The sequence below is a fragment of the Xyrauchen texanus genome, chromosome 29, assembly GCF_025860055.1.
Source record: "Xyrauchen texanus isolate HMW12.3.18 chromosome 29, RBS_HiC_50CHRs, whole genome shotgun sequence".
Classification (NCBI taxonomy): domain Eukaryota; kingdom Metazoa; phylum Chordata; class Actinopteri; order Cypriniformes; family Catostomidae; genus Xyrauchen; species Xyrauchen texanus.
Genome location: NC_068304.1, coordinates 12,896,029 through 12,923,716, shown reverse-complemented (window position 1 = coordinate 12,923,716; position 27,688 = coordinate 12,896,029). Strand labels below are relative to the sequence as shown.

The window sequence follows — 27,688 nt, the reverse complement described above, 5'->3', positions numbered from 1 at the left end:
AACCTTGACCCTAACACCGTGATACAAACTGAACCGTGAGAAACGTATCGGTTACCTAACGTAACCTCGGTTCTCTCTAGATGAGGGAATGAGTATTGCGTAAGCTAGCTTACGCTACGGGAAAGATTCATCTTTTCTGAGATATTGAAGCCAAAAAATTATCCTTAATTTTTGTATCCATTGTCAACGCAGTGCGGCAGCAACCTATGAGCTCGCTAGCTAGCCCGCTCATAGGTTGCTCTGTGGCAACTGCTGCAGCCTATAGACGAGCTTGGGCTGAACTCGCGATCCAATGAGAGGCGTCCGCAGCTCACTGCATCAAAGCCCGCCAAAATGGGCGTGACTAGAGTGCATATAAGTGTAGTTCGTGAGGCTGGAACCCTGGTTTTCATTGACTTAAGCTGAAAAGTCGCCGTGGCGCGAAGCACGTCGGCTACGCAATACTCGCTCCTCATCTAGAGAGAACCGAGGTTACGCTAGGTAACCGATCACGTTCTCTTACGAGAGGTTCTCTCATATTGCGTAAGCTAGCTTACGCTCACGGAACCCATTGTCAACGCCGCGCGCCAAGCATCCACTGTATGAGCCCCAGGGAATTAAGGGGGACCCGGGGAGCCCTTATGAGTGGGAAAAAATATTTAGCCGGCAAGAATGCGGGTCATTGATTGTGTAATACATAAGCACATAGTGGGAAGGGAACGACAGAGCGGCGGTGCCGGTCTGTGTGGAATGTGTCCCATCAGTGCAGCTCACCAGGGGAGCTGTAGCGTATTAAACCGCTAGTAGTTTTGCCTGCAGAGCGGGCACTTCCATATTGTAAAATCTGACAAAGGTGGAGGGGGAAGTCCATCCCGCTGCCACACATATGTCGTGAATGGAAATCACGCTGGACCATGCCCACGAGGATGCCATGCCTCTAGTGGAGTGAGCCCTAATGCCCAACGGGCATGGTAGGTCTATTGACGCGTATGCAGCAGCAATAGCGTCCACTATCCATCTAGATAGTGTCTGTTTCGAGGCGGCGAGACCTTTGCGCGCCCCCGAACTAAACGAAAAGCTGCTCGAGCGCCTGAAAGCAGCGGAGCGCGCAGTATACAATCTCGGTGCTCTGACCGGGCAAAGGAGATTGGTGTCGCGTCAGCTATCGGGTGCTGGCAGTGCCGATAGGGAAATGACCTGTGCTCTGAAAGGAGTACCGATCACCTTGGGAACATAGCCGTGTCTAGGCTTTAAAATGACCTTGGAGTCACTTGGTCCAAACTCAAGACACGCAGCGCTGACAGACAGCGCGTGAAGGTCTCCCACACGCTTGACTGATGACAGGGCAGTCAGAAAACGGTTTTGAGTGAAAGGTATTTCAAATCCACGGATTGAAGTGGTTCGAAAGGGGGATTTCATAGTTTCGAGAACTATAGAAAGATCCCAGATAGGAACCGATGGGGCGCTGGGGTTCATCCTTCTAGCTCCCCTGAGGAAGCGGATGACCAGCACGTTTTTACCCCATGACTGGCCGTGCAGGGGTTCAGCGAACGCCGCAACGGCTGCCACACACACTTTGAGCGTGGATGGGGATCTGCCCTTATCCAGCAGCTCTTGTAGAAATACGAGCAGCGACAACACCCCACATGTCCGCGGGTCCAGGTCTCTGTCGGTGCACCATTTTGAGAACACAGACCATTTTGACGCATAGAGTCTTCTCGTGGAAGGGGCTCTAGCGTGTATGATGGTGTTTATTACTCCTTCTGGCAGAGCGACGGGTAGTCGCTGATCACCCACGCATGCAGCCCAGCTCTGGGTGGGGATGCCAGATTGTGCCGCGAGCTTGAGAGAGGAGATCTGCTCTCACTGGGATGGGCCACGGCGCTGTCAGTGACAGCTGCGTAAGCTCCGGGAACCATGTCTGATTCTCCCAACGCGGGCTATGAGGAGCACCGAGTGACGCTGCTTCCTGATCCTCTGCATTACCTGTGGCAATAGCGAGACAGGAGGGAAGGCATAAAGCGGGCGCCTGGGCCAGTCCTGGGCCAGCTGCCCTCGCTTCTAGAAAAATATTGGGCAGTGAGAGTTCTCTTTGGACGCTAAAGAGGTCTATCTCTGCTCTGCCGAATAGGTGCCATAACGCCTGGACTGTTTGAGCGTGCAGGGACCATTCCCCTGGGGGAATATTGTCTCTGGACAGTCTGTCCGGGCCGTTGTTCAGGTGGCCTGGCACGCGCGTCGCCCTCAGCGAGCGCAGGTGGCACTGGGACCAACTCAGTATGCGTTTCGGCCAGATGGAAGAGGTTCCTGGATCTGACACCACCCTGACGGTTTAGGTAGGATACCACAGATCTGTTGTCCGAACGGACCAGGACGTGGTGACCCTGAATGACCGGGAGAAAGCGCACAAGCGCTGCACTCGACTGCTATCATTTCCAGACAATTTATGTGAAGGAGCTTTTCCTGAACTGACCATAGGCCGAAAACCGGAGAGCTCTCGCGAGACCGCGCTCCAACCCGTGTTGGACGCTGCCTGTCGAGATGACTTTTCGGCGAGATACAGCTCCCATTGTCACTCCCCGCTGATACCATTCGCCACTGTCCAGGGCTGCAGAGCTGATATACAGGTCTGAGTCACCTTGATGGGCTGGCGGCCTGTGGCCCAAGCCCGGCGAGACGCTGGGTGTTTAGCCAATGCTGAAGCGGGCGATGTGCAGTAAACCCAGCTGAAGTACTGCTGCGGCTGAGGCCATGTAACCTAGCACTCTCTGGAATTTCTTCAGAGGCGTGAGGCTGTTCATCTGAAAAGATGCGGCTAGTCGCTGAACACGGCGCGCGCGCTGTGTAGATAAGCGAGCCGTCATTGCCACGGAGTCTAGTTCTATTCCCAGGAAGGAAATGGTCTGACTGGGCTGTAGTGAGCTCTTGGTCCAATTGACTGCAAGACCCAAACTGTTCAGATGGCTGAGGAGAACTGACTCTGTGAGACAGAAGCTCCATATGTGACTGAGCCATAATCAGCCAGTCGTCCAAATAGTTCAGAATTCGCAAACCCTGACTCAAGAGGGGTGCGAGCGCCAGATCCATGCACTTCGTGAAAGTACGGGTGCTAAGGACAGGCCGAACGGAAGGACGGTGTATTGATAAACCTGGCCGCCGGCTAATCTCAAGAATGGCCTGTGACGGGATTTATCTGAATCTGAAAGTATGCATCTTTCAGATCGAGAGAAATAAACCAGTCCCCTGGCACATATGCGCGAGGAGTTTCCTGATTATAAGCATTTTGAACGGTCTTTTGCAAGCACCTTGTTCAAAACCCTGAGATCTAATATGGGTCTGAGGCCGCCGTCTTTCTTGGGAACAAGAAAATAACGGCTGTAAAGCCCCGACTCGCTCAGAGAGGGTGGCACTTTTTCTATGGCCCTTTGCACAGAAGGCTTGCTATTTCTGAACGAAGCATGCACGCTGCTTCCGTGTTCACAGTGGTTTCGAGCCGCGCTCTGAAGCGAGGAGGGCGGCGATCGAACTGTAGCAAATAGCCCTGTTGTATTGTGCTTAACACCCACTTGGATATCCCTGGAATAGCTTCCCACGCTTTGAAGCGTAACGCTAGAGGATGAATGGCCAATTCGCTCTGATTGCCGCACACAGAGCTGAACAAAATGTGTGAGCGCGCTTAGTGTGTTTATGCATGATTGCTCGCAGACAGCATGAACAGGCTGTTTTGTGAGTGACTTCCGATTGGAATGAATGGGGAAAGAGTCACATCTGTTACGTGATGCGCAAGCATAGTCACGGGCACGGACTTACACACAGAGGAATGTTTGCTGGTCGTGTAACAGAGCGGGCAGAGAATGGGCGCTACAGACGCATTTGTGGGCTCTTCATTGACTCTGACGCCGAGCAGTTCAGTAATCGCTTTATGAGAGCGTGCTCTGATAGGGGCACGGGATGTGTTATGCTTGTGTGTAGGGGCTAACACTGGGTTGTGGGCACTTTTTCTACACATAAGACATGTTTGCTCTTTACAAGATTTATTTGGGTCGCCGTGAAAACGGCGCTTGAGTGCAGGCAAGCGGGCAGTGTCACCGGCTTGTTGGCTGCTAAATTCACCACTGTAGTAGCCTGAGAGAAGGGGACTGACAGGGGCAAAGCTTTGACGGTGGTCTGGCCGCGGCGGACTGAGCCGCCGCTTGTTCAACAAAGTTAGGAAGACTTCAGTTGCTCTGGTTTCAGCGCTACCTTAAATCGAGGCCCGCGGGGGTGGCGGTCTCGCGGCGGCTGTCTGAGCGCTGATCGAGGGCGGCCGCCCTGTCGACGCTGAGAAGTCTGAGTTTGTTGAACTGGGCGCTGTGAAGAGGCTCGTGCAGGAGGCTGATCACGTGAGCGGCCTGCAGAGGAGCTAGCGCGACGCTGCAGGAAGAGGTTCATGGCTTGGGTGGCTTTCTGACTTCTGAGAAGCGGTCAACAATGCCACTCACCGCAGAGCCGAAGAGACCGGGTCGGAGAGAGCGGTGCGTTGAGGAACGTGGAGCTCTGCTTCTCCCATGTCGGCTAGTGTTAGCCATAAGTGTCTCTCGGTCACAGTCAGCAAGGCCATGCACTTCCCTAGAGCTTGGGCTGCAGCTTTGGTAGCCTGAGCGGCGAGGTCTGTCGCGCCAGAGATCAGTAACAGCCTCTGGGTGCCTGCCTTTCTCATCCCACTCGAAGAAGGGCTGCTTGTAGGATCTGTAAAACGGCCATTGAGTGCAGAGCAGATGCGCTTGGCCGGGCGGCGGAATAGGCGCGCCAACATAGGCGGAAGTCGCTCTGCAGGCCTTAGACGGGAGCACAGGCTTGGAACGCCATCTCGCGGAGGGCGGACAAAGGTGTGCTGCTACCGAGTCCTCGACCGGGGATGGAGGAGTAGCCTCTCTCAGTGGCGCCATCCACCGACGCCGAGAGAGGTGGAGAAGTGGGAACGGGTCCTGGCTGAAAAAGGAGCTGCTCCACGACTTTGCAAGCTCCGTATGTAATTCCGGCAGGAAGGGAGCGGCCCGGCCGCGGGTGTAGAGCGGCGATGGCTTTGAAGAAAGCAGCCGCCGAAGTCTGTTGGGTGCCTGCTCAGGGGCGGTGACCACTGAGCCCGAGGCGGTCGACGGCCTGTGTGAGGAGGCGTGTTAACTCCCCTTCGACTCGGGCGCTGGTCCTGCTGGATTCCAGGGCCGAGGAGGAGGCTTGGGAGCCTGACCACTCCTCGCTGTCCGAAGCCATGATGGAACAGCGGCCCTTATCCTCCGCCTCGTCATCCGAGATGGCAGCAGTGCGGCTGCTCGGCGGCAACTGCGCGTCCTGGGGGGCCGGGGAGGGTGAAAGTGATGCTCGAGGAAGAGGCTCCGGCGAGGCAGTCGCTTCAACCACAGTTTCCGGCAGCCTTTGTGAGCGGCGCTTCTTCCTGCGTGGCTGAAGGTAAGGCGGTGCGGCGGTTTCTGCTTTGAGCGCTTCAAGTCGAGCCCGCAGGGTCGACATCGGTAGCTCCTCGCAGAAATCGCATCCGCCCTCAGTGAGGGCGAGCTCTGCGTGCCCCAGTCCCAGGCAGAGAGCGCAGATGATGTGGCGGTCTCCTCTGCTGAGAAGGGCGCGACATGAGGCGCAAGTGGAGCGAGGCATCTTGAAAAAGACGCCGTACTTTTTGTGAATAGTTCGTGAGAACTAGCTTGCTGAATAAAAGGATACGTCCTCGGATGGCGTAGCTCGCAGGATGGCTGAAGGTGGCTGAGACGGCCGGCTTCTTCTAGCACTGTCCACGCTTGCTTGATGCCCCTCGAACGGCGACGCGGCTTCCAGGTCAGCGATGCGAAGAGCTTCGCTGAAGAGATGAAAATCAGGGTTCCAGCCTACGAACTACGCTTATATGCACTCTAGTCACGCCCATTTTGGCGGGCTTTGATGCAGTGAGCGCGTGGACGCCTCTCATTGGATGCGAGTTCGCCCAAGCTCGTCTATAGGCTGCAGCAGTTGCCACAGAGCAACCTATGAGCTCGCTAGCTAGCCCGCTCAAGGTCTGCAGCTGTCGCACTGCGTTGACAATGGATACAAAAATTAAGGATAATTTTTTGGCTTCAATATCTCAGAAAAGATGAATCTTTCCCGTAGCGTAAGCTAGCTTACGCAATACGAGAGAACCTCTCGTAAGAGAACTGTTACACCCCTCTCTTTGTGTAAGCAAAGAGAAGGGAATGCAGTGATTCTAAAATGTTTTAAAACCTATGGAGGCAGAAAAAGCCAGCAGGATTAGCCCACTAAAGAGAACAGCATGTACTTAAAGCCTTGTGCAGACAGATTAAAGTCAGGGTGAGCATCTTCAAGCACTGTTAGTAATACAAATCTATGTTTAACTAAAGTCAGCTTTTGGTTTCCAAGAATCTCCACTGATAAGGAAAAGTAGTTATAAATAAGTAAATGTTACCAAAATAATGTTATAATATTAATTAAAAATGCTATTTTACTGAACCACCAACTGTAAAAGAATGGTCACATTAAATATTTTACATCTGCAGACGAAAGACCATCATCTCCATGGGAATCTGCCCAATCAGGAATTTTGCCTGAAGGATTTCTGGTGGCAAAGAAATGTTTTCAAGTTTCACGTGGGGTTTGAGTTTGGTGGACGTTGCAAGTTACTTGTTTTGGCAGTGACCTCTGTGTGGGGCAGTCCTTCGTACCTAACACACGTGGGTTTCACACCCGGGCACATCTTCTTTGCTTGCAAAATTTTGCTGTGCATGCGAAAAGGCCGAAACAGACACGAGCGCTTGGCCAACGCATGGCATACACGTGGTCCTGTTGTACATACTTTACGTGTGCTCTTGCGCTGCTCTGGCGGTTACAAACCTCACACCACAAGGGGGAGATAGAGTATTTTTTAGGCGCTGTGAGACCGGGACTCTATGGTCTGGTGTAGTGGTGGAAATTTTGATTCTTTCCAGAGACTCGTTCATTTTTAGTTCGTTCACCAAAATGATTCGTTCAGATTCGTTCACTGATTCGTTCAGTTTTTTTTTCCATATTACACAAATACGTCAGCAGCAGGTGCGGCAAAATGTGTTGTTCAACTAACGTATTTACTTGTTACAAAATAAAAACTGATTTGACTTTATTAAAAATGGTGCCCTACTCATTAAATGGATAAAATAAGTCTAAATAAGTGATCAAAGTCTTTACACTCTTTTTATCTTTTAAATTACACTCTTTTCGGATGACCAAATCACAAGTGTTTTTTAATTTGTTTGCATACTAGGCAGGCTAGTTAACATTTTATTTGTTTGGTCAGAACGAGTTAAACGAGGAGTTATGTTCTGTATGTAAGATATGAATTGCGCATGCACAGTCTGGATACCTGCGCTTTGCATTCACTTTCTGCTGATTGATGAACTAGATTGACAGAATGGCCGACCTGGTACACGAACTGGGTATAGCAACCAGTTCGTTCAATTCGTTCACGAACGGGAGATCTCTCTCTCGTTCAGACTCAAAACAGAGCAATATGATATTCATTCAGCAGAGTAGATCCAACCAATTACATGCCCCTTCTAAGCCCGAGCTGAAATGCTATTAGCTGACGTGTGTCACGTGACGCAAATGAGATGGAATGACGTGACGCAAATAATCAATACTCTAAATTTTTTTTATGTTTTACAGTTTTTAAACAAACAAAAGTGCATGACATGACTCAAACATATATATTTATTTTTTAAAGTATAAAACTGTTGAAACATAAAACAACAATAATAAAAATAAATAATACAAAATGCACACAAAACACCAGTGCTTACACTATTTACTATATAAATAGTCAAGTAAAGTGCAATGTATAATACAAAACAGGTAGTGCAAAACTACAAAAGTTCTTTTTTTAAACAGTATAAAATATAAAAACAGGTAAAAGTAGTGTAAAGTTACATCAAGCTAAAACACAGTAGTGCAAAAATAATTTGCACTAAACAGCAAGTTTACTTAGTAAACATTAGTGCAAATATAAACAGTAGTAAACAGTAGCTTATCCCTGTATAAAGTGCAAAAAAACCCCAAAAAAAACAGAGCAGCATGAAGAAAAGACCCTGCCATATAAGCAGGTATAACAACAACAGGATTATTCAAAGTTGGCATTCAAAAACATCAGCTGTCTGGCCTTAGCGGGGCTGATTCTGCTTCTTTTTTCAGAGATTATCTGTCCCATCTTGCTGAAAACTCTTTCTGATGGAACAGATGTTGCCACAATGCAAAGCCTTCCCAGCATAACTTGGGTCAGTCTGGGGTAAATCAGTGCCCGGTTTTGCCACCAGAGTAGTGGGTTGGAGGACCTTGGTTGAAGGGGCTCCTCTGAATATGACCGAACTTCCAAAACAGCCTCTGCTGAAGAACTTGTATTTGTCACAAGACCTGCAACTTGTTCATCGAAATCACCCCACACTAAGCTTTCTTGTGTTTCTTGCGGTGCTGGTGCTGCTGCTGCCTGCTGCTGCTCTGGTTGATGTGCTGAGGAAGATCTCACTCTCCCAGCGGCATTTTTGAGTCTCTGGATGACTTCATTTGCTGCATGATCATCTGAAAAGGCCTTTTTTTTAAATCTTGGGTCCAGTGCAGACGCTTCTGAGAGCAGATGGTGAAATTCCACCTTGTGGAACCTGGTAGCCATATCTTTGGTAATTGCTTCAAGCATGTCCATTATAGGTTTTCTGAACCCTCCCGATCTCAGGTATCTTGTGCTTATTTTTTGGACACTCCGTGAAAGCAGGATCACCTTTGAGGCAGTCACATAGCTATAGGGAGCAAAAACAACATTTGAATTTAATAAATACAGTATAATAATCATTAATGAATAATATTAATTTCCCTGCATTACTGTGGCAATAACAATGCCACTTATAATTTATTTATTTTACAGTCTGCAAAAGCTGCTTGCAAAACATAGTTTTTTAATGTTATGCTAATAAGAGTCAAATTAAATTAAATTATTAAATTAAATTTGTTATAATAATGATTGTTCTAAGAGTATTGTTACATACCTCTCACCACTGATTTCAATTGTGACTTCTTCAAATGGTTTTAAAACCTCACAGGCCTCTTCCATTTCTTTCCACTCATCCTGTGTCAGAATTTCCAGTCGAGAATTTACTAGTGCAAGTGTGGTGATGATGGCATCCTTGTTATCAAGAAATCTCTGTAACATATAAAATGTGGAGTTCCATCGTGTTGGGCAGTCCTGTTTCAGTTTTAACTCTGGCAAGCCCATCTGCTGCTGAGTTGCCTTGAGTTTTTCAGCTGACACTGTGCTTCGGTGCATGTACTCCACAATTGCTTTAACCTTATTCAGTGTATTTTGGATTACATGGAGTCCACCCCTCACAATCAAATTAATTGTGTGGGCAAAACATGGCAGATGCTTCCATGAGGTTTTGTGAATGGCTAGGGTTATGTTGTGAGCACTGTCAGAGACACAAGCTACTATTTTGTCCGTCATGTTCCACTCTCTGGCAATTCTTAAAAGATTGTCGGCCAGATTATCTGCAGTGTGTCTTTCAGTAAATTCAAAACAATCTAACAGACATGTCTCCATTTTAAAATTGTCAATGAAGTGGCATGTAACTGACATGAAACCACATGTGGCCCTAGATGTCCAGCAGTCGGTTGTGAGGCAGACAGCCGATGCCTTGCCAACTTTGTCCATAATTTGTTCACGAACCTTTGAAAACATTTCTGGAATGATTGTTTTTGACAGGGTCTGCCTGCTGGGCAATATATAGGAGGGGTTTAAGGCCTTTGTAAATGCTTTGAAACCTCTGTCCTCCACAATGGAAAAAGGTTTTAGATCCAATGCAATCATCCTTGCCAGGTCCTCATCCACTTTCTTTTGTCTTAGTGGGTCAATTGGCCGAGCCACAAAATGTGTTAGGGTGGTCTGTCCTGCCTGTCGTCTGTGTGGGACAGTTGTATGAGGTGTGCTGGTAGTGGCAGATGAGGTAGGAGGAGGTTGAGCAGTACTGGTACTGATGGATGTTCCAGGATCCTCAGCTTGTTCAGTTTCCCTTTGTGTCAGCTGCACAGTTGGATGCTTTACCTTTAGATGCCTGTTAAGGTTAGCTGTAGATCCTCCTTTAAAGGACAACTGTGTTTTACAAATTGTACACAAAGCCTGTGTTGGAGACACCTCAATTTCTGGCCAAGCATTTTCAATTTTTATTCGAATGGAGAGGGGACGTAAATATGTTTGTATAATCTAAATTTTAGCAAGATTCTCTTCAAATTGCTGCTCCGCCATGACAGTTATTGACTGAAAACAGAAAATCTGCTCTAGGGCCCCTTGCAGCAACACAGAGAATGCAGGCATCCTTGCGTTGGTTATGAATTGAGTGCTGACCACTGATCTATATATATAAGATCAGTGGTGCTGACACATTTCAATACACAACGACACGTGAAATCGAGCTTGCGTAGCATGGTGCGTCTGCATTCACGTACTTGCGTTAAGTATATTTGGGCCTTAAATGTGACCGAGCCAACATGAAATCATAATTCAAAATGTTCCTTATTTACACATTCCTAGCCTTATTGTGAACGATTCATTTTTGTAAGTTATTCCACACACACACACGAAAAAAAAAAAGGGTTTTCATAATCCTTCATCAAAATGCACAATTGTCCACTTTGAAATGACTTTCCTTTTGTGACTGACCTCACCATGGCCACACAATCCTTGAAAAATAATGTCACCCAACAGTCAAATAGCTATTTGTCATTGTTTAAGTCTGCTGTTCTAGGTAATCAGAGACAGTTTATATATAGACATTTAGTAACTGCTTAATTAGGTACACCTGTACACTAGGGGTGTTAAAAATATTGTATCGTATGATACAGCGCGCACTACACAATACCACATGTATCATACTATACATAAACACATTATAGTGTAATTAAAACCAAGCAGTGCAATATTGAGGGCCGCGAAACAATCTCCTCCTGTGAGAGGCAGCACTGAGCATCACACTTACTGTATATAGGCAAGAAGATAGATGGCAAATGCCAAGTAGATTGTCCTGTAGTGGTACAGCTTGTCGAGTTTAGTTTGAGTATTTCTGTAACTGCTGATCTCCTAGGATTTTCATGCAAAACAGTCTCAAACATCCAGTGAGCAGCAGTTCTGCAGATGGAAATGTCTTGTTGATAAGAGAGGTCAACAGAGAATGGCCAGACTGGTTTGAACTGACAGAAAGTCTACGGTAACTCAGATAACTGCTCTGTACAATTGTACAATTGTACAGAGCAGAATAGCATCTTAGATTGCACAACGTGTCAAACCCTGCGGCGAATGGGCTAAAACAGTAGAAGACCATGTCGGGTTTCACACCTGTCAACAAGAACAGAAAGCTGAGGCTGCAGTGGGCACAGGCGCACCCAATCTGGGCAGTGAAAGACTGGGAAAACATAGCCTGGTCTGATGAATCTGGATTTCTACTGAGTAGGGACGCAACGATATGGAATTTCTGGGCCGATACCGGTAACCGATAAAAAAAAAATACAATTTCAACCGAGAACTGCTTGCTAATTCATTAAAAGCTTCTCGTTTTAAAATAAGTGTAATTTAAAAGCTTGAAATTTGGACAGCTATTTAAGGTTTGACGGATGTAACATGAACCATAAATGTACCTTTATTACAGGTGTATGCTGATTTAAATGAGAAATAAATAATAACGCTAGAGCTGTTGGAAAAAAATCGTTTCAGCGATGCATCGCGATTCATACTCAAACGATTTGGTGCACTGGTGCAAGCCAAAGAGAGATGTGGAAACAAAGACGTAGTGTATACACTAAAGTCAAGTGCACAAACACGACTGTTTGCACACCAGTTGTATCAAACACATGACCATTTGTGCTCGAATGAAACTACGATCACGAAATTCTTTCACAAACCAACACACACAGCAACTGGAGAGTTTATTCATGATAAGAAGCCAACAAACAACATGAAAGCCAAGCTCGCACACAAAAATGCACTGATTTGCACACAATGGGGGAAACACAAGAAAATAACGGTGAGGCAGCGGTTCGGGAGATGTTGGTGATGTTTTCATTTAATTTAATACACTTTGAATCGTAATCGATTCGTGAGGCCAGTGAAGATTCACACCTCTGGTGACTCGCTCACAGAGAGAGAATAATGAACTTCTAACAGCTGTACTAATGCATTAAACCAAAATGAGGCGATAAAATGCATGTAACAAATATTAAACAACAAAACAAACCCTAATCTCTGTATACGTGGTGTATTATTAGTGCTGGCAGCCGGACTGTGAGTGCAGCGGTGGCTTGTGTGTGTTATGAATGTGCGTGCTTGTGCTTATGAGTGTCTCATTCACAGACGCTTGTTACAGCGCTCATCTGTGACAGTTACACTCTATAACTTATTAAATGTGCCTTTTTAGGTTGTGCTTGGACTTGTTTTTATCACAATGCTGCGATGTAAGTAACAATGTGCTATTTTCCACATTATGTTTATGTTTCATGAAGTAATAAGCGAAAAGGTTAGCCCCCATATAACATGCATACATGTTTTTGTCGCGTTTCATTTATTGCCTCATGAAACAAACAGAATATAGGAAATGCCAAACAACAAATTAATAACACAAATGTAAAAACAACGAAACCAAAACAACGTAACAAGTTGGAAAGATGTTGAAATAACCCTCACAGAGTAACATTAGCTTGCTCACACTCGCACAGACACACTTTGTATGTGCAGGCGCACTCAGTGTTGCCAAGTATTTCTCAAGGGAAGTCGCCAAAGGCTCGCTGAAATGTCGCTAAAAGTAGCTAAATCACGTGATGATGTCATTTATTATGCAAGACGTCAAATTTACATATGTAAATGAGTTGGCGGAAAGAGCTACGGCAATTCTTTAAAAGTGTAGAATCGTGTGTGTGTTGTTTTTTTTTTACTTGTGATTTACAATTATTATTTAACTACTAATCATTTAGCCATCACTAACTTAACTTGTCAAACATTCAGACAGTGGGGGGATTTCTATTTATTGATTTTATTATTATTATTTATTTTGTTTTGTAATTAAACTGCATTATTGAACAATGACAAAGTCCAAAATTATCCTTGCAATAGCAACCATGGCAAGGCAGCAGTAGGCTATAGAGTTAGGGATGTTTTTATTATTATTTATTTTTAAACATGGATCTATATGCCAAATAATGCCTCACATGGAGCTGTTTTGGAGATGATTTGTAATATATCTTACTTTTTTAACATATCTGTTGTGTGATGCTGAAACGTCAGTGTGTAATATTTGTGCCAGTGTTACTGTGTCACAGTGACTTTTTGCCAGTGACACTAGGGCTGCCCCCTAACAATCGACCAAACGTTAGTGAATGAGAAGAAATTTGGTCAATCAAGTTTTGATTGGTCGGTTGGTCGCAGAAAAAAGAAATTCCACAGAAAACCGATGAACACCGGTATTAGCGCTGGTTGGACACTAGGTGGTACTATGGGGTAATTTTCGTTAAGCAGGGTTAGGGCAGAGCCATATAGAGAGAGATTTGCGACAACGGAAGTTCTAAATGCTTGATCGTCACGTGATTCACGTAGACTTCAGATAGTTCCAGGAAGTGCTTTTGCGGTCATTCCAAACTGTTAGAGTAGAGTGACAGAACTGCGGTTTCTGGTAATTAGTAGTCAATAAATGCATATATTTTATATATTTATGTAACACACCAATAGCATGAGTATGTTGTTACAGCAATGTTGTTTTTTAAAGATCAAATCAGCTAATATTTGAGGATTAGTGTTCGCTTACCGTTATTTGCCTCAACTTATTTCAGGCTAGGGTTTCTGTTGCCTTTTTATGTTACCTCATGTTCATTGTTTTCACTAATCTCATGGTAACTAATGTCATATTTATGACTTTTCAGATAGTACAGAGACAGGCTGGTGACAGGTGATTTCCAGCTCGCACCGCACAATGGGTCAATGAACTATTCTATATATAGTAATATAATTATTTATGTATTATAAATATTATATATCTAATGTATAATTCTTACAATACTTATTCATATACACAATATATTCAGCTTTAAAACAACTTAAACATACTCGTATATAAACTGCCGTTCAAAAGTAATGAGGCTGAAAATTCAGCTTGGCATCACAGGAGTAAATTACATTTTAAAATACATTAAAATAGAAAACAGTTATTTTAAATTGTAATAATATATTACGATATTACTTTTTTTGTATTTTTATTAAAATAAATGCAATAACTATTTACAGCAATTCATGAATACATTTCTAATAAATTAAATAGCATGCCAAGCATTTTGTATGTGTCCTTTCTTTCATGTTGTCGTTGCATAGTGCGTCGCAAACGATTTGTTCTGTTTCATCTCTACGTCGCGGCATGTGTTTGCTGCTACTTCCGGGAACTATTGAGAGGCTCCACGAACCGCCATTGCTGTAAAAACAAAGTTCCATTGGAGTCAATGGAGTTGTCGCAACTCTCTCAGGCAGCAGAGTTGTGGTTACAATGAACTGTGGAAATAATGCTAAATGAACTCAAAGCACGTCCTGAGATGAGATGTCTGAAATTCAGAAGACAGAAACAAAGACAGAGTGAGAAACGTTTATATGCGCATGTTCCACGAGACGGCACGCCTTCGTACAAACAGCGTGTCATACATGCACATAGATGGGTTTTCTGTCATCAGTTATTAATAACATAATAAAGTGTGTTTCTTCAAGCGCGTGAATGTCTACGGGCAAATTATTTGTAATATTAATTTGATAATAGCCTAATAATAATAATAATAATTTAATACAATAATTGGAAAATGAGCCAAATATCATCTTGACATCATCAAAGGCATCAGCTTTAGGCGATCACTCTGACCTTCGTCGATCCCCGAGATCATTGTCTGTCGGCACAACCCTATTGTGCATTTCTCTCTATAAATTAACAACATTTTCAGGCAGTCTCCTTGCTGGTTTTTCCGACACATTCAGAATCATTACTGCTTTTGCGCTGCGGCTCGCTTTGTGTGTGCGCTTGTAAAATTAATATTTTAAAGGCTCATTATTATGGTTTAGTATTTCTCTGTAATGTAGAGCAGTGTCAGCCCAAAATATATATATATTTAGGTAATTAAATTAATATCATAAACGAATGAGTACTAGTCGACTAGGGAACTCTTTGGTCGGAGGCAGCTCTAAGTGACACCTCATCAGTTCATATCACTTATCTCTACACTTTTAATAGATCCTCAGTCATTTGATTTATAGAACATCCATTTGCACATTAATCCAACTCCTGATTGCATGCAGGTCAGTCATCGCACTTGAAACACAGGGGGCGCTAGAACACTGAGAAAACTGAGACATCAGTCATGATAGAGCTGATGATCTTTTGTGTCACCAGAGGTGGAAGAATATCGCTAAAGCAGACTACAAAAGTCGCTTGAATTGTCACTATTCACTAGATGGTTCTTTTACTCGCTATGGGAGTAAAAGTCGCTAAGTTAGCAATGCCGCGTGCACTGTCGCTTGAGAGTGACCGACTATCTGCCTGAAGGAAAACGCTGCAGGCAGTCAGAGAATTTCAGTCTCAAGTAAATAAACCATTACAAATTATCACCGCAAATATAATTATCACGATAGTAATATTTAGATTTTCCTGATAGTAAAATATTTATATTTTCCTGCCGCGATATAGGCGATAGGCGATGCATCCCTACTGCTGAGGTACACAGATGGTAGGCCCACTTGCAGCCTCAGCTAAACAGATAGGAGCTGTATATGTGAAGTTGTGCAATCAATATTTATGGATGCAATCTTTCTAAATAAAATAAAAATTATACATTTCATTCTTTTATTGTTCAGTTTATTTATTTTTCTTTACATTAGTTCAAAATCTGAATAATCAGACTGAGAATATACTGTATACAGTATTTCCTCCTTCCTATAAATTAAATCAACATCAAATCAAATTTTATATTAAATGTAAAACTAGGCTTAGAATGAAATATAATGATCTTTTTTTGCCTACTGATTTTTAATTTCAGGGTCATTTTTGTCACTTTTGGAGGTATTTTTGCCATGAGTAATGGCAAATTCTTCATCTCTTACCCATAGAAAATAGCTTTCTGGCAGTGCTACAAACTTGGCTGCCAAGTTTTTGTTAGTATTGCAGCCTTTCAAAAATCTTGCCAATAGTAATAGATTTGAAATAGAAACGTTATGGTTGGCTCTAAAAAGGTGTACTTGATCATCATTCCCCAAGAGATGAAATCCCCAACCTTCATATCAAATAACCTTTTCAAAAGTCAGGGCAGGTGGTGTTTCAATAGGGTAGTAGTCCTCCACAATCAACTGGATAGTCACATTCAGGTCTGGCTCGGTTCTCTTATGGAATGGCCATTATTCAAAATCCAATCAATTCCTGATGGTTTAACACCAAGTCCTGTCCTACATTTTTTCACACCAAATATTCTGTTTCACATGGAAATACATCACATTACAAAAGTAAAATAAGTTGTGAATGCCATTTCATGTTTATTTTACTTCTTCAATGTTTCATAAATCTGTCCAAAATAAGTCCATATTATAGATCACCAACGTGTCAACCTGACCTAGTCACAATCATGAATTAAAAAAGGTTGGATTATTTGAAGTATTAACAGACAAATGCCCTCAATAAAGCCGGCATTTGATACTGCCCACAGGAGCAGATCTAGTAAACCTGAACAATTCAATAAAGTGCTTCAATTCTAGGTTTAAACCACTGCGAGTATACTATTTAGTGTAAAACGCATTAACTGCAGAAGAGAGTAACTAAAAGAGAATAAGTTTGCAGATGTTTGTAATTAATTGGGCACGTTTTTGACAGAAGTTTATAGAGGACAAATTAAATTGATTTAGGTATAACAATAAAATGCTCAGAAATATACTAAGGTAACTTTCCTTCTGTCAACCGCCCCATGAATTAGCCCAGCTTTAGCATTTCTGTCACAAGCTCTCATGGGACACAGACAGGGGGAAAAACGCTATCTGCAACTGATCAGAATGCAGAAGTGAAGCACAGAACAATCTTGAAACCAAAGACAGACTGGGAACACTTTCAAGCAACAAGGACTTAAAAGAAATGGTGAGAAAATAAAAAGGAAAATGACAGTATTTTTGTGTAATTGTCACTTACACAACCATGCAAAACTCTTCAAATAAAATTCTTTGCATAACTCTCATGTTAATTAAAGTACGTTGATGTAACACTCGTGGAAAAAGAAAGACAGTGAAGACATTTACATGTCTGGCTGCATCAGATGAATGAGAGTAGCCTGTCATGAATGTTTGGCAATACTCCTAAGCACGTGCAAGATCCCCCCCTTCCCCTTCTCGCTTCTCGCAAGATCACGTTGCACATGCATATAGCTTGCCTGAGCCTAAGGGGGGCATCAGCCTATCAGCAAAGGCTGCTATTCGCATCACCGGAACTCAAGAGCGCAATAGGCTGCTGTGCCAAATAAGGTGGGGCTAGATTATGTAAACAAATCCAACTTCTAAGTGCAGGGTGAGTAGCCAATCAAAACCACTACCTCTGCACACAAGGCAACCCTAGTGGTATACTGAGTGGTTGAGACACAGAGAGAAAAAGGGAGATAGAGAGAGAGAGAGAGAGAGAGAGAGTGTGATGGAAAAAGACAAAGAAAAATATAGGCAGCAGTGGAAAAATGCTGACGGTAGCAGGGTAAGGGACAAAAAAGAGGGGACAAAACGAACACAAAGGCCATTGCTACCATTCCAAACACAAACAACAGCTGCAGTCTTCAGTGTAAGTTGTTTAGTGCTCCATAAAACATATGACTTTGTCAACAAGACCACAAACCCCTTCAACAGACCCTTGAGGTCCATTAGCTAGTCTTCAAACTACAACAAACACATTACCCAAGCCTGAGAAAACGACATATATTTATTTATTTATTCGAAAAACACATGCATTACTGATGTACTTGTTAGATCGTTTAGATGGATCTCACAGAAAAAAAATTAGAAGCTGATAAAATTAACATTGACTATAAAAGTAGAACAATAGGTGAGATCCACGTTCAAAGTTTTAAATATATTTTGGTTATCATTAAGCATAAACTAAAGGGCCAAAATGAAACGTGGATAAAGGTTTTCAGAACAGTCTTTTATTACAGTTTCATCTAAGTTAAATCAATCTTAGTCAGTATATTATCACACATTATGTACAATATGCTGTATTTTGGGGCCTGGTGGGTGTATTTACAGTGGATTGAGTACATGTGGTGGGTGATATGAGAGTTTGTTGTACTGTGTGTATTATGCAAAGATGTAACCCAATATTCAAGATTAAGAGGGCCAGATGTAAACATTTAGAATGAGTCAGTGAAAATCCCAAACTGACTGACCGCTATTCTGAATATTGGAGGGAATGTGTCACGTGTCCTCCTCAATGTCAATGGTGGATATGGCCAGGGTAATGATTATGTATGTATATGTATCATTATATATGGTTATAGTTTGGTGGTTGTCTGTATGTGTTTTTCCTTGTAAAGGGACTAATAAAATATATTTTAATTCTAAGATTTGATTTTCTATCAAAAATCTGACAATGCTCCGATCTGACGTACAGCATGTGCGTGATTTACCTGGACTTTAGACAGGTCGATATGGTCTCCCTCTGTCCTGGGTAAGGTCTCTCTGGACGGTACGGCCCTGTACGCAGAACCGGATGCCAGACAGTCCTTTCCCAAATCATGTCCTTTCATCTTCTTTTACCAACATATGAGCACTTTTGTTGCTTCAACTCTGAGCTCTATGTGTCAAAGTCACCTAATCTAAAGAGACAAGAACAAGGATGGGTTACTAACATGAAAGGAAATGTTATTCTTGTTTAGTCAGTATTGATTGAACACATTATATGTGCAAATCCCTTTTTATCCCATTTAAACCTACCTTTGAAGTCTGAGATGATGTTACTGCTGTATTTGTAGGTAAATGGTTGGATGGTCAATCGTTCTTTTAAAATTACGAATGACCAGAGTGTTCAGTATTAAATCAGGTGACACTTATCTAATGCTCTTAGCAGTGATCCTCCAATAAATATGTTATCAGAATAGCATCACTTTCAATACAAATTGCTGGGTCTCAAAAACATATTAGTGAGACAGCATACTAGCCATCACCTCAAAAAGTGCATGGGAGAAATGCATAAATCTATATTGCATTATAAAAATGTTGCCTACTTTTAAGACGATTACAGTTCACCCAAAAATGAAAATTCTCATCATTTATTCACCCTCATACCATCCAGACGTGTATGACTTTCTTTCTTCTGCAGAACACAAATTAAGATTTTTAGAAGAATATCGCAGCTCTGTAAATTCATACAATGCAAGTGAATGGTGACCAAAACTTTGAAGCTGCAAAAAGCACATAAAGGCAGCATAAAAGTAATCCAGAAGGCTCCAGTGGTTTAATCCATGTCTTCAGAAGAAATACGGTGGGTGAGAAACAGATCGATAGTGAAGTCCTTTTTTATTATAAATCTACACTTTAACTTTCACATTCTTCATACTTATCGCTGCTCACTAGTCAGTACTGGTGGAGGTGGAGATTTATAGTAAAAAGTGACTTAAATAAAGATCTGTTACTTAAACACACATATCATATCACTTCAGTAGATATGGGTTAAACCACAGGAGTCTTTTGAATTTCTTTTATGGCACATTTATGTGCTTTTTGGTGATTCAAAGTTCTGGCAACCATTCACTTGCACGGAATTCTCCTAAAAATCGTTATTTGTATTTCGTTACGTTTTTAAACATTTGTACACAGACACACTCACAAAATCGTAATGGTCCCCAAAACTGTCACGTTCTCTTTAAGGACATTTTAGCTCTCTAACTCTTTAGATTTCGGGTTCTCAACAGCCTGTGATATTCACCTGCCCACGACCCCCCAAATAAAAAAAATTGCTGCTCGCTCCATTGATGATGCCTCGGTAGGCAGCTCACTAGGATTAAGACTCATTAACAGTCGGCGTTGATATTTTCGGCCTTTCCGGTCAGTATTGGGTTTAATCAATAGATGCTTTCGCATAATTACTGTACATACGATTTATTTACAGAAACTGTACATTTCTCCAGAGAATATTCTGTAGAGAAATTCTCGGACAACACAAACACGTCGTAAATGATGACGTTAGATCAACTTTAAGTTTAAAACGATGTTATCATGTTAATTCGAGTGTCCCTCATCTCCTCCAGCGCAGAAGAGAACAAACAGTTCCCGGACAGATACTGATGGAAAACAACAGACCGACCACACCAGCTTCAAAAACACCCTCTTCAGCCTCTTTCAGATTAAAACAATCACGGGAAATTATACAAAATATAATTATACATGACCCAATCTGATGATATATACATCTGTCCATGTTAGTTTTCTTCTTAGGGCTTTAGGTTAGGGTAGTCTAAAGATTAAAGACCACACACACCTTAAAATCCCCTTGTTATGCTCCGCGTTTCTTGGAGACATTTTCCCACTTATTCTATAGCCAACTACGACACTTGGTAAAGGTGAACAATTGCAGTTGCATAAATGAAACGGGTTTAAATGCTGTGTCTAAAGGGAGCGCATTACCGCAACTGTCCCGAGACAATAGATGTCACTTCCATCAGGATATAAGACACAGTGCTGCACGATGTCTATTACCGCAGCACAATTGTCTTATGCAAACCGCGTTTTCATTCTCTGTTTAATTTTCTATAACCTAAATAATCTCGAACATTTGCCAGGACATTTCTAATGATGCCAAAATACAATACAGGAAAAAATGTCTTTAAAGAAGGGAGTCAGATTTGCAGGTTTGTGACATGCAAGGCCAACTAAACGATAAATTATAGTTTACATAGCAAATAAAATATAAAAGTGTCGGTTGCGGCAGATACCTGTCCTACTCTCTTGTCGGTCTGCGGCTCTTCAACAGCGGATAAAGCAAAACAACTTCGTTATAAACCAGCTATTTGAAGGATTCAGAAGGATGCATGTCTGGGAAATGTAGTGTGATTGAGCGTTTACTGCACCTTCACGCTGTGTGATGGAACTACAATATGGACAATTCCCTTCGCAGTAAACGCGTCAGCGCGCTTTCAGTGGGCGGAGTTGATTGCTACACAGAAGGGCGCGCGCAACCTCTGCAGTCAAACGCGAGTATTGCAGTGAGGGAAAGCGTCCTGTACATCGCGTAGAAAGTGTGTAATGGTAAACTGCACTATATGCGTAAAACATTCCTAATTTGTACGAGAAATTCACCTTAATACCGCGACACTATTATCTTCTTAATTATATCTTATTCCCCTGCTTCAAACAAAAACCTATCTGCACTAAAACAGCATCCTGAAATGACAAAAGCCTTTCAATATAGTTTACGGAAGTCCTACATAATTACATTAAAACGTGTTAGATATGATTGTGTAGGAAGTGATCACCATACTATACGTCAACCCATGGTGGTGACTATGCTACAGGACTCATCTATTGTGCCGTTAGCTCCATGTTGCCCACATATCCAGAAGATGCCACTCTATTTCAGGGGTAGCGAACTCCTGAAGTGCAACATTCCTGCAGACCAGCTTATCAATGTTTGAACTAACTCTTCAGGAAGGTAGCTCAGAAGCTAAATTTGATAAAGCTGCGTCCAGTCTCTTTTGACAGTTGATTGTATTCATCCAGAAACCAAATTTACTAACAATTTGATCATTTAAAACTAATGTCCATGTAATCGGTTTTAAATAAATACTTAAGTATGAGCAAGAAACCTGTATGATGAATTATGTCTTTTGAAGATTAAGCCTAATGATTTTGCTCAGTTTCAAACCAGCCAAGCATTTCTCCAAAACCAAATTCTGGTTCAAAGTGCACAAGTGTTGAATAAAGTTATTTTTCCAGGAGGAAGTATTGTTCATGATGACGCTCGTCTAGTTCCGCTAATTATGCTTTTTTTCCTCTTTACCCAATTTAACAGCACATTAGTTCACTGGAACTTCAAAACTTCAGTGAATAAAAGTGTTTAACTTTAAGATGGTTGCCAGATGTTGCAATTGGTTGGAGAGGCTAAATTCACAGATCAGCCACAACATTATTCTGTGGACAGAAACACTTTGTAGATGAGGTCAATAGAATGGCCAGGTTTGAACTGAAAAAGTCTACGGTAACTCAGATAACCGCTCTGTACAATTGTGGTGAAAATAATAGAATCTCGGAATGTAATTCTGGCTCTATTTGGGCAATATGAGGCAGTTGCTTTTTATGTTGTTGCTGAATGGTGTATAAACGTCCATAAATATCATGAAACAAGACCACAGAATTTTTGGACCAAATCTTTATTTTGTACAGAAAAACATTACACACGAGATGGGTACAGCATCTGAAAAACAAAGAAGACAAATGTTTAACACTCAATTGATGAAATCTGAATTTCACACAGCAAATGGCCTTAGCAGCTGCATTTGGTATATGCTTTATCACAAGAATTTTAACATTTTAGACTTGCATTCTAGGCAGAAAGAAAAACACGCACAATGAAATGTAATCTATTCTCAGGTGTTTCTGGAATAAAACTCCGAATGGCACTTATACAAATTTTTATGGCTTTGACTAAGTAGTGCTGGTCAAGAGAATTACAACAAGAACCCTCTATTTTTTTGCAATCAGTGATTAAGTGAATCACTTTGAACAAAAACATTTTATCCAATAACTTCAACAAATGCCTTCTTAAAAAAAAAAAAAAACTAGTAACACAAGCTGATTGTATGATTGTAACATATTATTGCAACATACATATGTTTGAGTGAGAGACACTGTTAATTGAAGCAAAAGAGAAAAACACTTACCACACGAATTCTGTGCCCCATAGCCTTTGCAGGAAGGTTGCTCTTGAACTTGGCACGAACCATTCCACTGTTTCCATGGGCCCGTGTGACTTTGCCCCAGATGACGCGTGTCTTGTTGGGCTTACCACCAGGTGTTGCGGTGTTCCTTTAGACAATTAACAGAATTCACATAAGAAACACTGCCAAAAATATGGAAAATAATACCTTCTAAAAATATCCAATTTTAGATCTGCATCCAAATTAGATGACATGTGGCGGAGGACAATGAGTTGAAGGGGCAGGCGTTTTGACAATGGTCTTTTTTTTCCATTTTTTTATAATTTTTTATTATTTCCTCCCCAATTTGGAATGCTCAATTCCCAATGCGCTAAGTCCTCATGGTGGCGTAGTGACTCGCCTCAATCTGGATGGCAGAGCACAAATCTCAGTTACCTTCGAGTCTGAGAACATTAATCCACGCATCTAATCATGTGGCTTATTGAGTGCAATACCACGGAGACGTAGCGCGTGTGGAGGCTTCACGCTATCTTTACACCCCACCGATAGAGAGAACCACATTATAGTGACCACAAGAAGGTTACCCCATGTGACCCTAGCAACCAGGCTAATTTGGTTAGGAGACCTGGCTGGAGTCACTCAGCACACCATGGATTTGAACTCACGACTCCAGGAGTGGTAGTCAGCGTCAGTACTCGCTGTTCTACCCAGGCCCCCAAATGTTTTTATTTTTGATAAAACAAATGGAAGCTAAAAGGCCAAATTACACTTCGGATGATCATGAATGTATAAGTGACGCAAATTTTGTCATCTTAATGGTCTGCGCAAATTGTTCAGATGACGAAATTTGTATCACGGCATGCTGCCTAGAATTTCTCGCCGCGAGAACAATCCTCGTCTGTGTACATTGCCAGCCATTCATCGTTCTAAAAAAGCATCACAAAACAGCCGTAGCGCGCATCCGTCAAATGCGTCCGTATTCGCTCCCAGTCAAATTAGTATACTTCAAAGGCTGAGTGCTTGACAGTGTGTAAGACAACCCACAAAGCCCAAAAACATATGCAAGCCTTAAGACGCAAATTAAAACATGCACTGGATATAAAGCAACCTTCCAAGACATGTTCTTTGGATGCTGAACACAAGCGCTTCATCAAAAAGAGTGTTTAGAGACTGTCAGTGCTGGAACTACAAATTGCTCATGCATGGTTATTTGAAAAAGTATTTTTTAGATTTCATTTCAATTTACAGTACTAGTCTACAGTTTTCGATAAATGTTCAAATGTGTAGGCTTCCATTTGAGTGAAAATGAGGACTTATTTTATTTGAACAAAAAGACATCCATTTTTGTTTCTCTTTTTGACATTACTATATTGTGATATCACGTTAATATACGAAACTGTTGAAAAAGCAATAACAAAAAAACAAACAGCTTGCATAGACTCGTCTGTTATTCAGACAGAATGATTGGGACGTAGGGCTGAGCGATATGCAGCACCTCGTGATATGGTCTGAGGCTCATAGACGACAGTATTATTGCACATTTTTTTAAATGACTGGAAAAGCATGATAACTTTTTACATGGGCGTGTTCCTCTAGACACGTTTACATTGCATGCCTCAACAAACAGCGAACCAAGACACACGCATCGGCGGCTGTACTGTCATCTGTTCTTAAATAAAATTAAGTATTTCTTCTAGCATGTCTTTGTCTAACAGCATTTCTTGTCTTGTGTCTCTCAGAGATTTCTTGCAGGTTGCCCTCCAAAGTGGCAGATGGATAAGCAAAATTACTGACCATTGTGCATGAAATAGATACCCCGCATTTGGCAGGTGGCAAATCGCAGGTGCCAATTTCAAACCCTGGGCAACTATTTTATATTTTTGATGACTTCCCAGCTCCATGGTTTTGTCATTTCTCAATATAGTTGAACCTTGAATATCAAGGAGGGATAAAATAGGCATTGGGATATTTAAGATATTGCAGATATCTGATCGCATTGTCCTATTGTAATGAAGCATCAAAAATACAATATGTCATGACTTCAAAAAGGTAACCATGAACACACACACGTTGCATGGAGTCCATACAGCAGCAAAGCCATTCAATAGCATTGCTTACTTTTTTGCTTTGTAGACGTAGGCACAACGTTTGCCCAGGTAGAAGTCAACCTCGTCCCGGTTGTACACTCCCTCCAACTTGAGCAGAGCTGTATGCTCACGCTGGTTCCTCAGACCACGCTTGTAGCCAGCAAAGATGGCCTTACTCCACAGCCTGGTGTTTGGTGGAAAAAGAAACATGCACCACTGAAAAACGTAAACTTCTACATACACTTATCTGCATCATCACCGTTCTGAACTACAGGTCAATTAAGTTTACAATTATGACAGCTGTCTTACCTTCCAGGCATGATGATGCTTTGACCAGGCTAATTCAACCTGAAAACACAAAATAACAGTGAAATTTATTCTGAAGCCCAATACATTTGTAGTCCTTTAATGTGAAATAGATTCACTTCAACGGCAAGCTCAAAAATGTTACGTTTGTCTTCCAATTACAATGCAGCTAATGAACTTAAAAAATAAGCTGAAAGCCTATTGAACAGACTCAATCAATACATTTAAACCAGATTAAATAAAGAAACTTAAGGAAGAAGAATGTTTTGATAACTGAGCGCGTATCAATCGGCTTGCTGCATCGTCAATGAACCAATCCGTTCAAAATCCAAACCATCTTAGGCCACAAAACTAAGCAAGTCTACGGAACGTGAACTTTATTGATATTAACATATGTATTTGTAGAAATCTTTGATTGACTTATATTTTACAAAGCTAGATTTTCATATTTTAAAGTCGAGTTGTTAAACCCTCACCTGACTCTTACACAAAAATGGAGGAAAAGGCCGTTCAGATTGAATGATGGGAAATGTCATTCGCGGTGTCTGAAAATATGCCTGACTGAAACTCAAGCCTTACGATATTTAAATGTGTATTGATTTTATTTAGAAATATTTTTTTAATTAAAGGAATTAATTAAGTAAAAGAAAGAAAGAAACTTTAATTTATTTTAAATACCCATTTTAAAAACATCGAACGCCTTCCGGTAACGATGAACAAAAAAATGTGATATGTTTTTAGGATTCAAATGATTAATTGTGGAACTGCAAACTTAGTAGCTTAGTAGCTTTGTTCTGCCAGTTACTGTAATTTGATAATGACTGCATTTAACTAAGACTGTTTTATGTCTCCACATTTACAAGTCTGATTCCATGTCTAATATATCTTATCGTCTTATTATGAAAACATGAAAACCTAGACTTGTCAGAAATTGTGAAAATTTCTGATTGTGATATTGTCAAATGAATGTAATTTTTTTGTATATTTATTTATTTTATTTTACTAATGGTCTTTTATACTTTTATATTGTAAGGTATTATTTTATTTTCTCGAAACACCTGTTTTGAGCACCTGATTTCATTGTCTTAATATTTGCCTTTTTCCTGAACGTGGAATTGTTCCACGCTTCGACCGTTCACATTAAGAATAAAATAATTATAGGTATTAAAAATATTTAGCAAAATAGAGTTTCAAATAATTACATTAGAAATATGCTAAATAACTGCTCTTAATTTTTTTGTCTTCTGTGTTTGGAAACTTGAATTGGCGTAAAGCCTGGAGAACAGTGGATACATTTTACATCAATAACAAACTAAAATAAATTTCTTTTAAAATAATGCCTATCCAGTAAAGCATGTGCTGGTGCGTTTTAAACTGGATATTCATTACTATTGTGACTTCTGTAAAAATGACAGGAAACCATTTTTCATTTATTTGTTCATTGTATATATATATATATATATATATATACAGACATATTCTGGGTTGATGTGGAACATGTAATTAAGCAGAACTTGAAGATTGCTTTACAGCTGAGTGGAGCTGACATAATGGTATAATTCAATGACTTTGAATATACAATTATTAATTCTAATGGGAAAGTTTCACATTCATATAATCAATGGTCTGACTCCAAACCTAATTTCATTTTGAAAATGATTTCAAACTATATTGTAATATTCTATACAAATATAAAGGTAAAAAGTTGAGTAGAGCCTGCAGGAATGATATTGTTACAAAAGTGGCTCACCTTTCCTCTTTTTTAAATTTATTTTATTGTTCCTCCAAACCTGCTTAGTATTGTGTTTTTTTTTTTTTCGTTTTTTTGTTCAAACGTCTGAATATGCAATTCTCATTGTAGTGTTCTTGATTAAGGCAATAACCAATTGTTTTCACTCTCATCAATGTATATTCTCAGCGGGTATTGTGATATTAAAGGTATTACATTTGTAAAACAAATTTTCAAAAAACATATGGCTGTATAGTGCTGAAAAGTCACTGAGTTGAGACGACTATTTTTTATTGACAGTGCCTGAACTGAGAGTGAAGATGACATGAAGAGATGGTCCAAAGTTTTACTCCAAAAAAGCTTAAATGGTTGATGTTCTCTGTCTGGATTGCTCGTTTTGAGTATTTTTTGCAATGCATCTTGACCAGAAACAGAAAACAGGCAATTAGAATCATTATGGTGCTGCCCAGTGGTTGCTTAGAATTTTTTTTGGACAATACATTTACATTTACATTTATTCATTAAAAGCAGACGCTTTTATCCAAAGTGACTTACAAAATAGGAAAAACATCAGCGAATCATCTTAGGGAGACAGTGGTACAAAAAGTGCCATATTACAAAGTTTCACTATCAT

General features: G+C 41.4%; 3 protein-coding genes across 3 annotated transcripts in view; all 3 read right to left on the bottom strand.

Moving 5' to 3' along the window:
* Nucleotides 1-21,110, bottom strand: part of LOC127622889 (ATP-binding cassette sub-family C member 5-like) — a 44,216-nt gene extending 23,106 nt beyond the window's left edge. Inside the window, exons 1-2 of the mRNA XM_052097023.1 lie at nucleotides 20,992-21,110; nucleotides 18,688-18,876 (exon numbers count right to left, since the gene is read on the bottom strand). Coding sequence (XP_051952983.1) covers nucleotides 18,688-18,807 — 120 coding nt within the window. The 5' untranslated portion in view covers nucleotides 18,808-18,876; nucleotides 20,992-21,110. The remainder of the gene's footprint in view (nucleotides 1-18,687; nucleotides 18,877-20,991) is intronic.
* LOC127622890 (zinc finger BED domain-containing protein 4-like) lies at nucleotides 8,027-9,682 on the bottom strand. The gene is made up of 2 exons (XM_052097024.1): nucleotides 9,027-9,682; nucleotides 8,027-8,780 (listed from the first exon to the last, which is right to left on the bottom strand). The coding sequence occupies exons 1-2, from the start codon at nucleotides 9,611-9,613 to the stop codon at nucleotides 8,111-8,113; spliced, it is 1,257 nt and encodes a 418-aa protein (XP_051952984.1). The 5' UTR covers nucleotides 9,614-9,682; the 3' UTR covers nucleotides 8,027-8,110.
* A 1,299-nt stretch (nucleotides 21,111-22,409) lies between the features above and the next one.
* LOC127623184 (60S ribosomal protein L35a-like) lies at nucleotides 22,410-25,485 on the bottom strand. Its single transcript, XM_052097502.1, has 4 exons — nucleotides 25,329-25,485; nucleotides 25,051-25,203; nucleotides 22,936-23,080; nucleotides 22,410-22,469 (listed from the first exon to the last, which is right to left on the bottom strand). Exons 1-4 carry the CDS (start codon nucleotides 25,337-25,339, stop codon nucleotides 22,446-22,448), a joined length of 333 nt encoding a protein of 110 aa, XP_051953462.1. The 5' UTR covers nucleotides 25,340-25,485; the 3' UTR covers nucleotides 22,410-22,445.
* Between the last annotated feature and the right edge of the window lie 2,203 nt (nucleotides 25,486-27,688).

Coding starts and splice junctions, on each gene's coding strand:
- LOC127623184 (XM_052097502.1), bottom strand. Junction 23,081..25,050: donor TACGTCTACAAAGCAAAAAA/GTAAGCAATGCT, acceptor AATTGTCTAAAG/GAACACCGCAACACCTGGTG. Junction 22,470..22,935: donor TGGGGCACAGAATTCGTGTG/GTAAGTGTTTTT, acceptor TTTGTTTTTCAG/ATGCTGTACCCATCTCGTGT.
- LOC127622890 (XM_052097024.1), bottom strand. CDS start 9,613: ATGTCAGTTACATGCCACTTCATTGACAATTTTAAAATGGAGACATGT. Junction 8,781..9,026: donor ATTGAAATCAGTGGTGAGAG/GTATGTAACAAT, acceptor TGCTCCCTATAG/CTATGTGACTGCCTCAAAGG.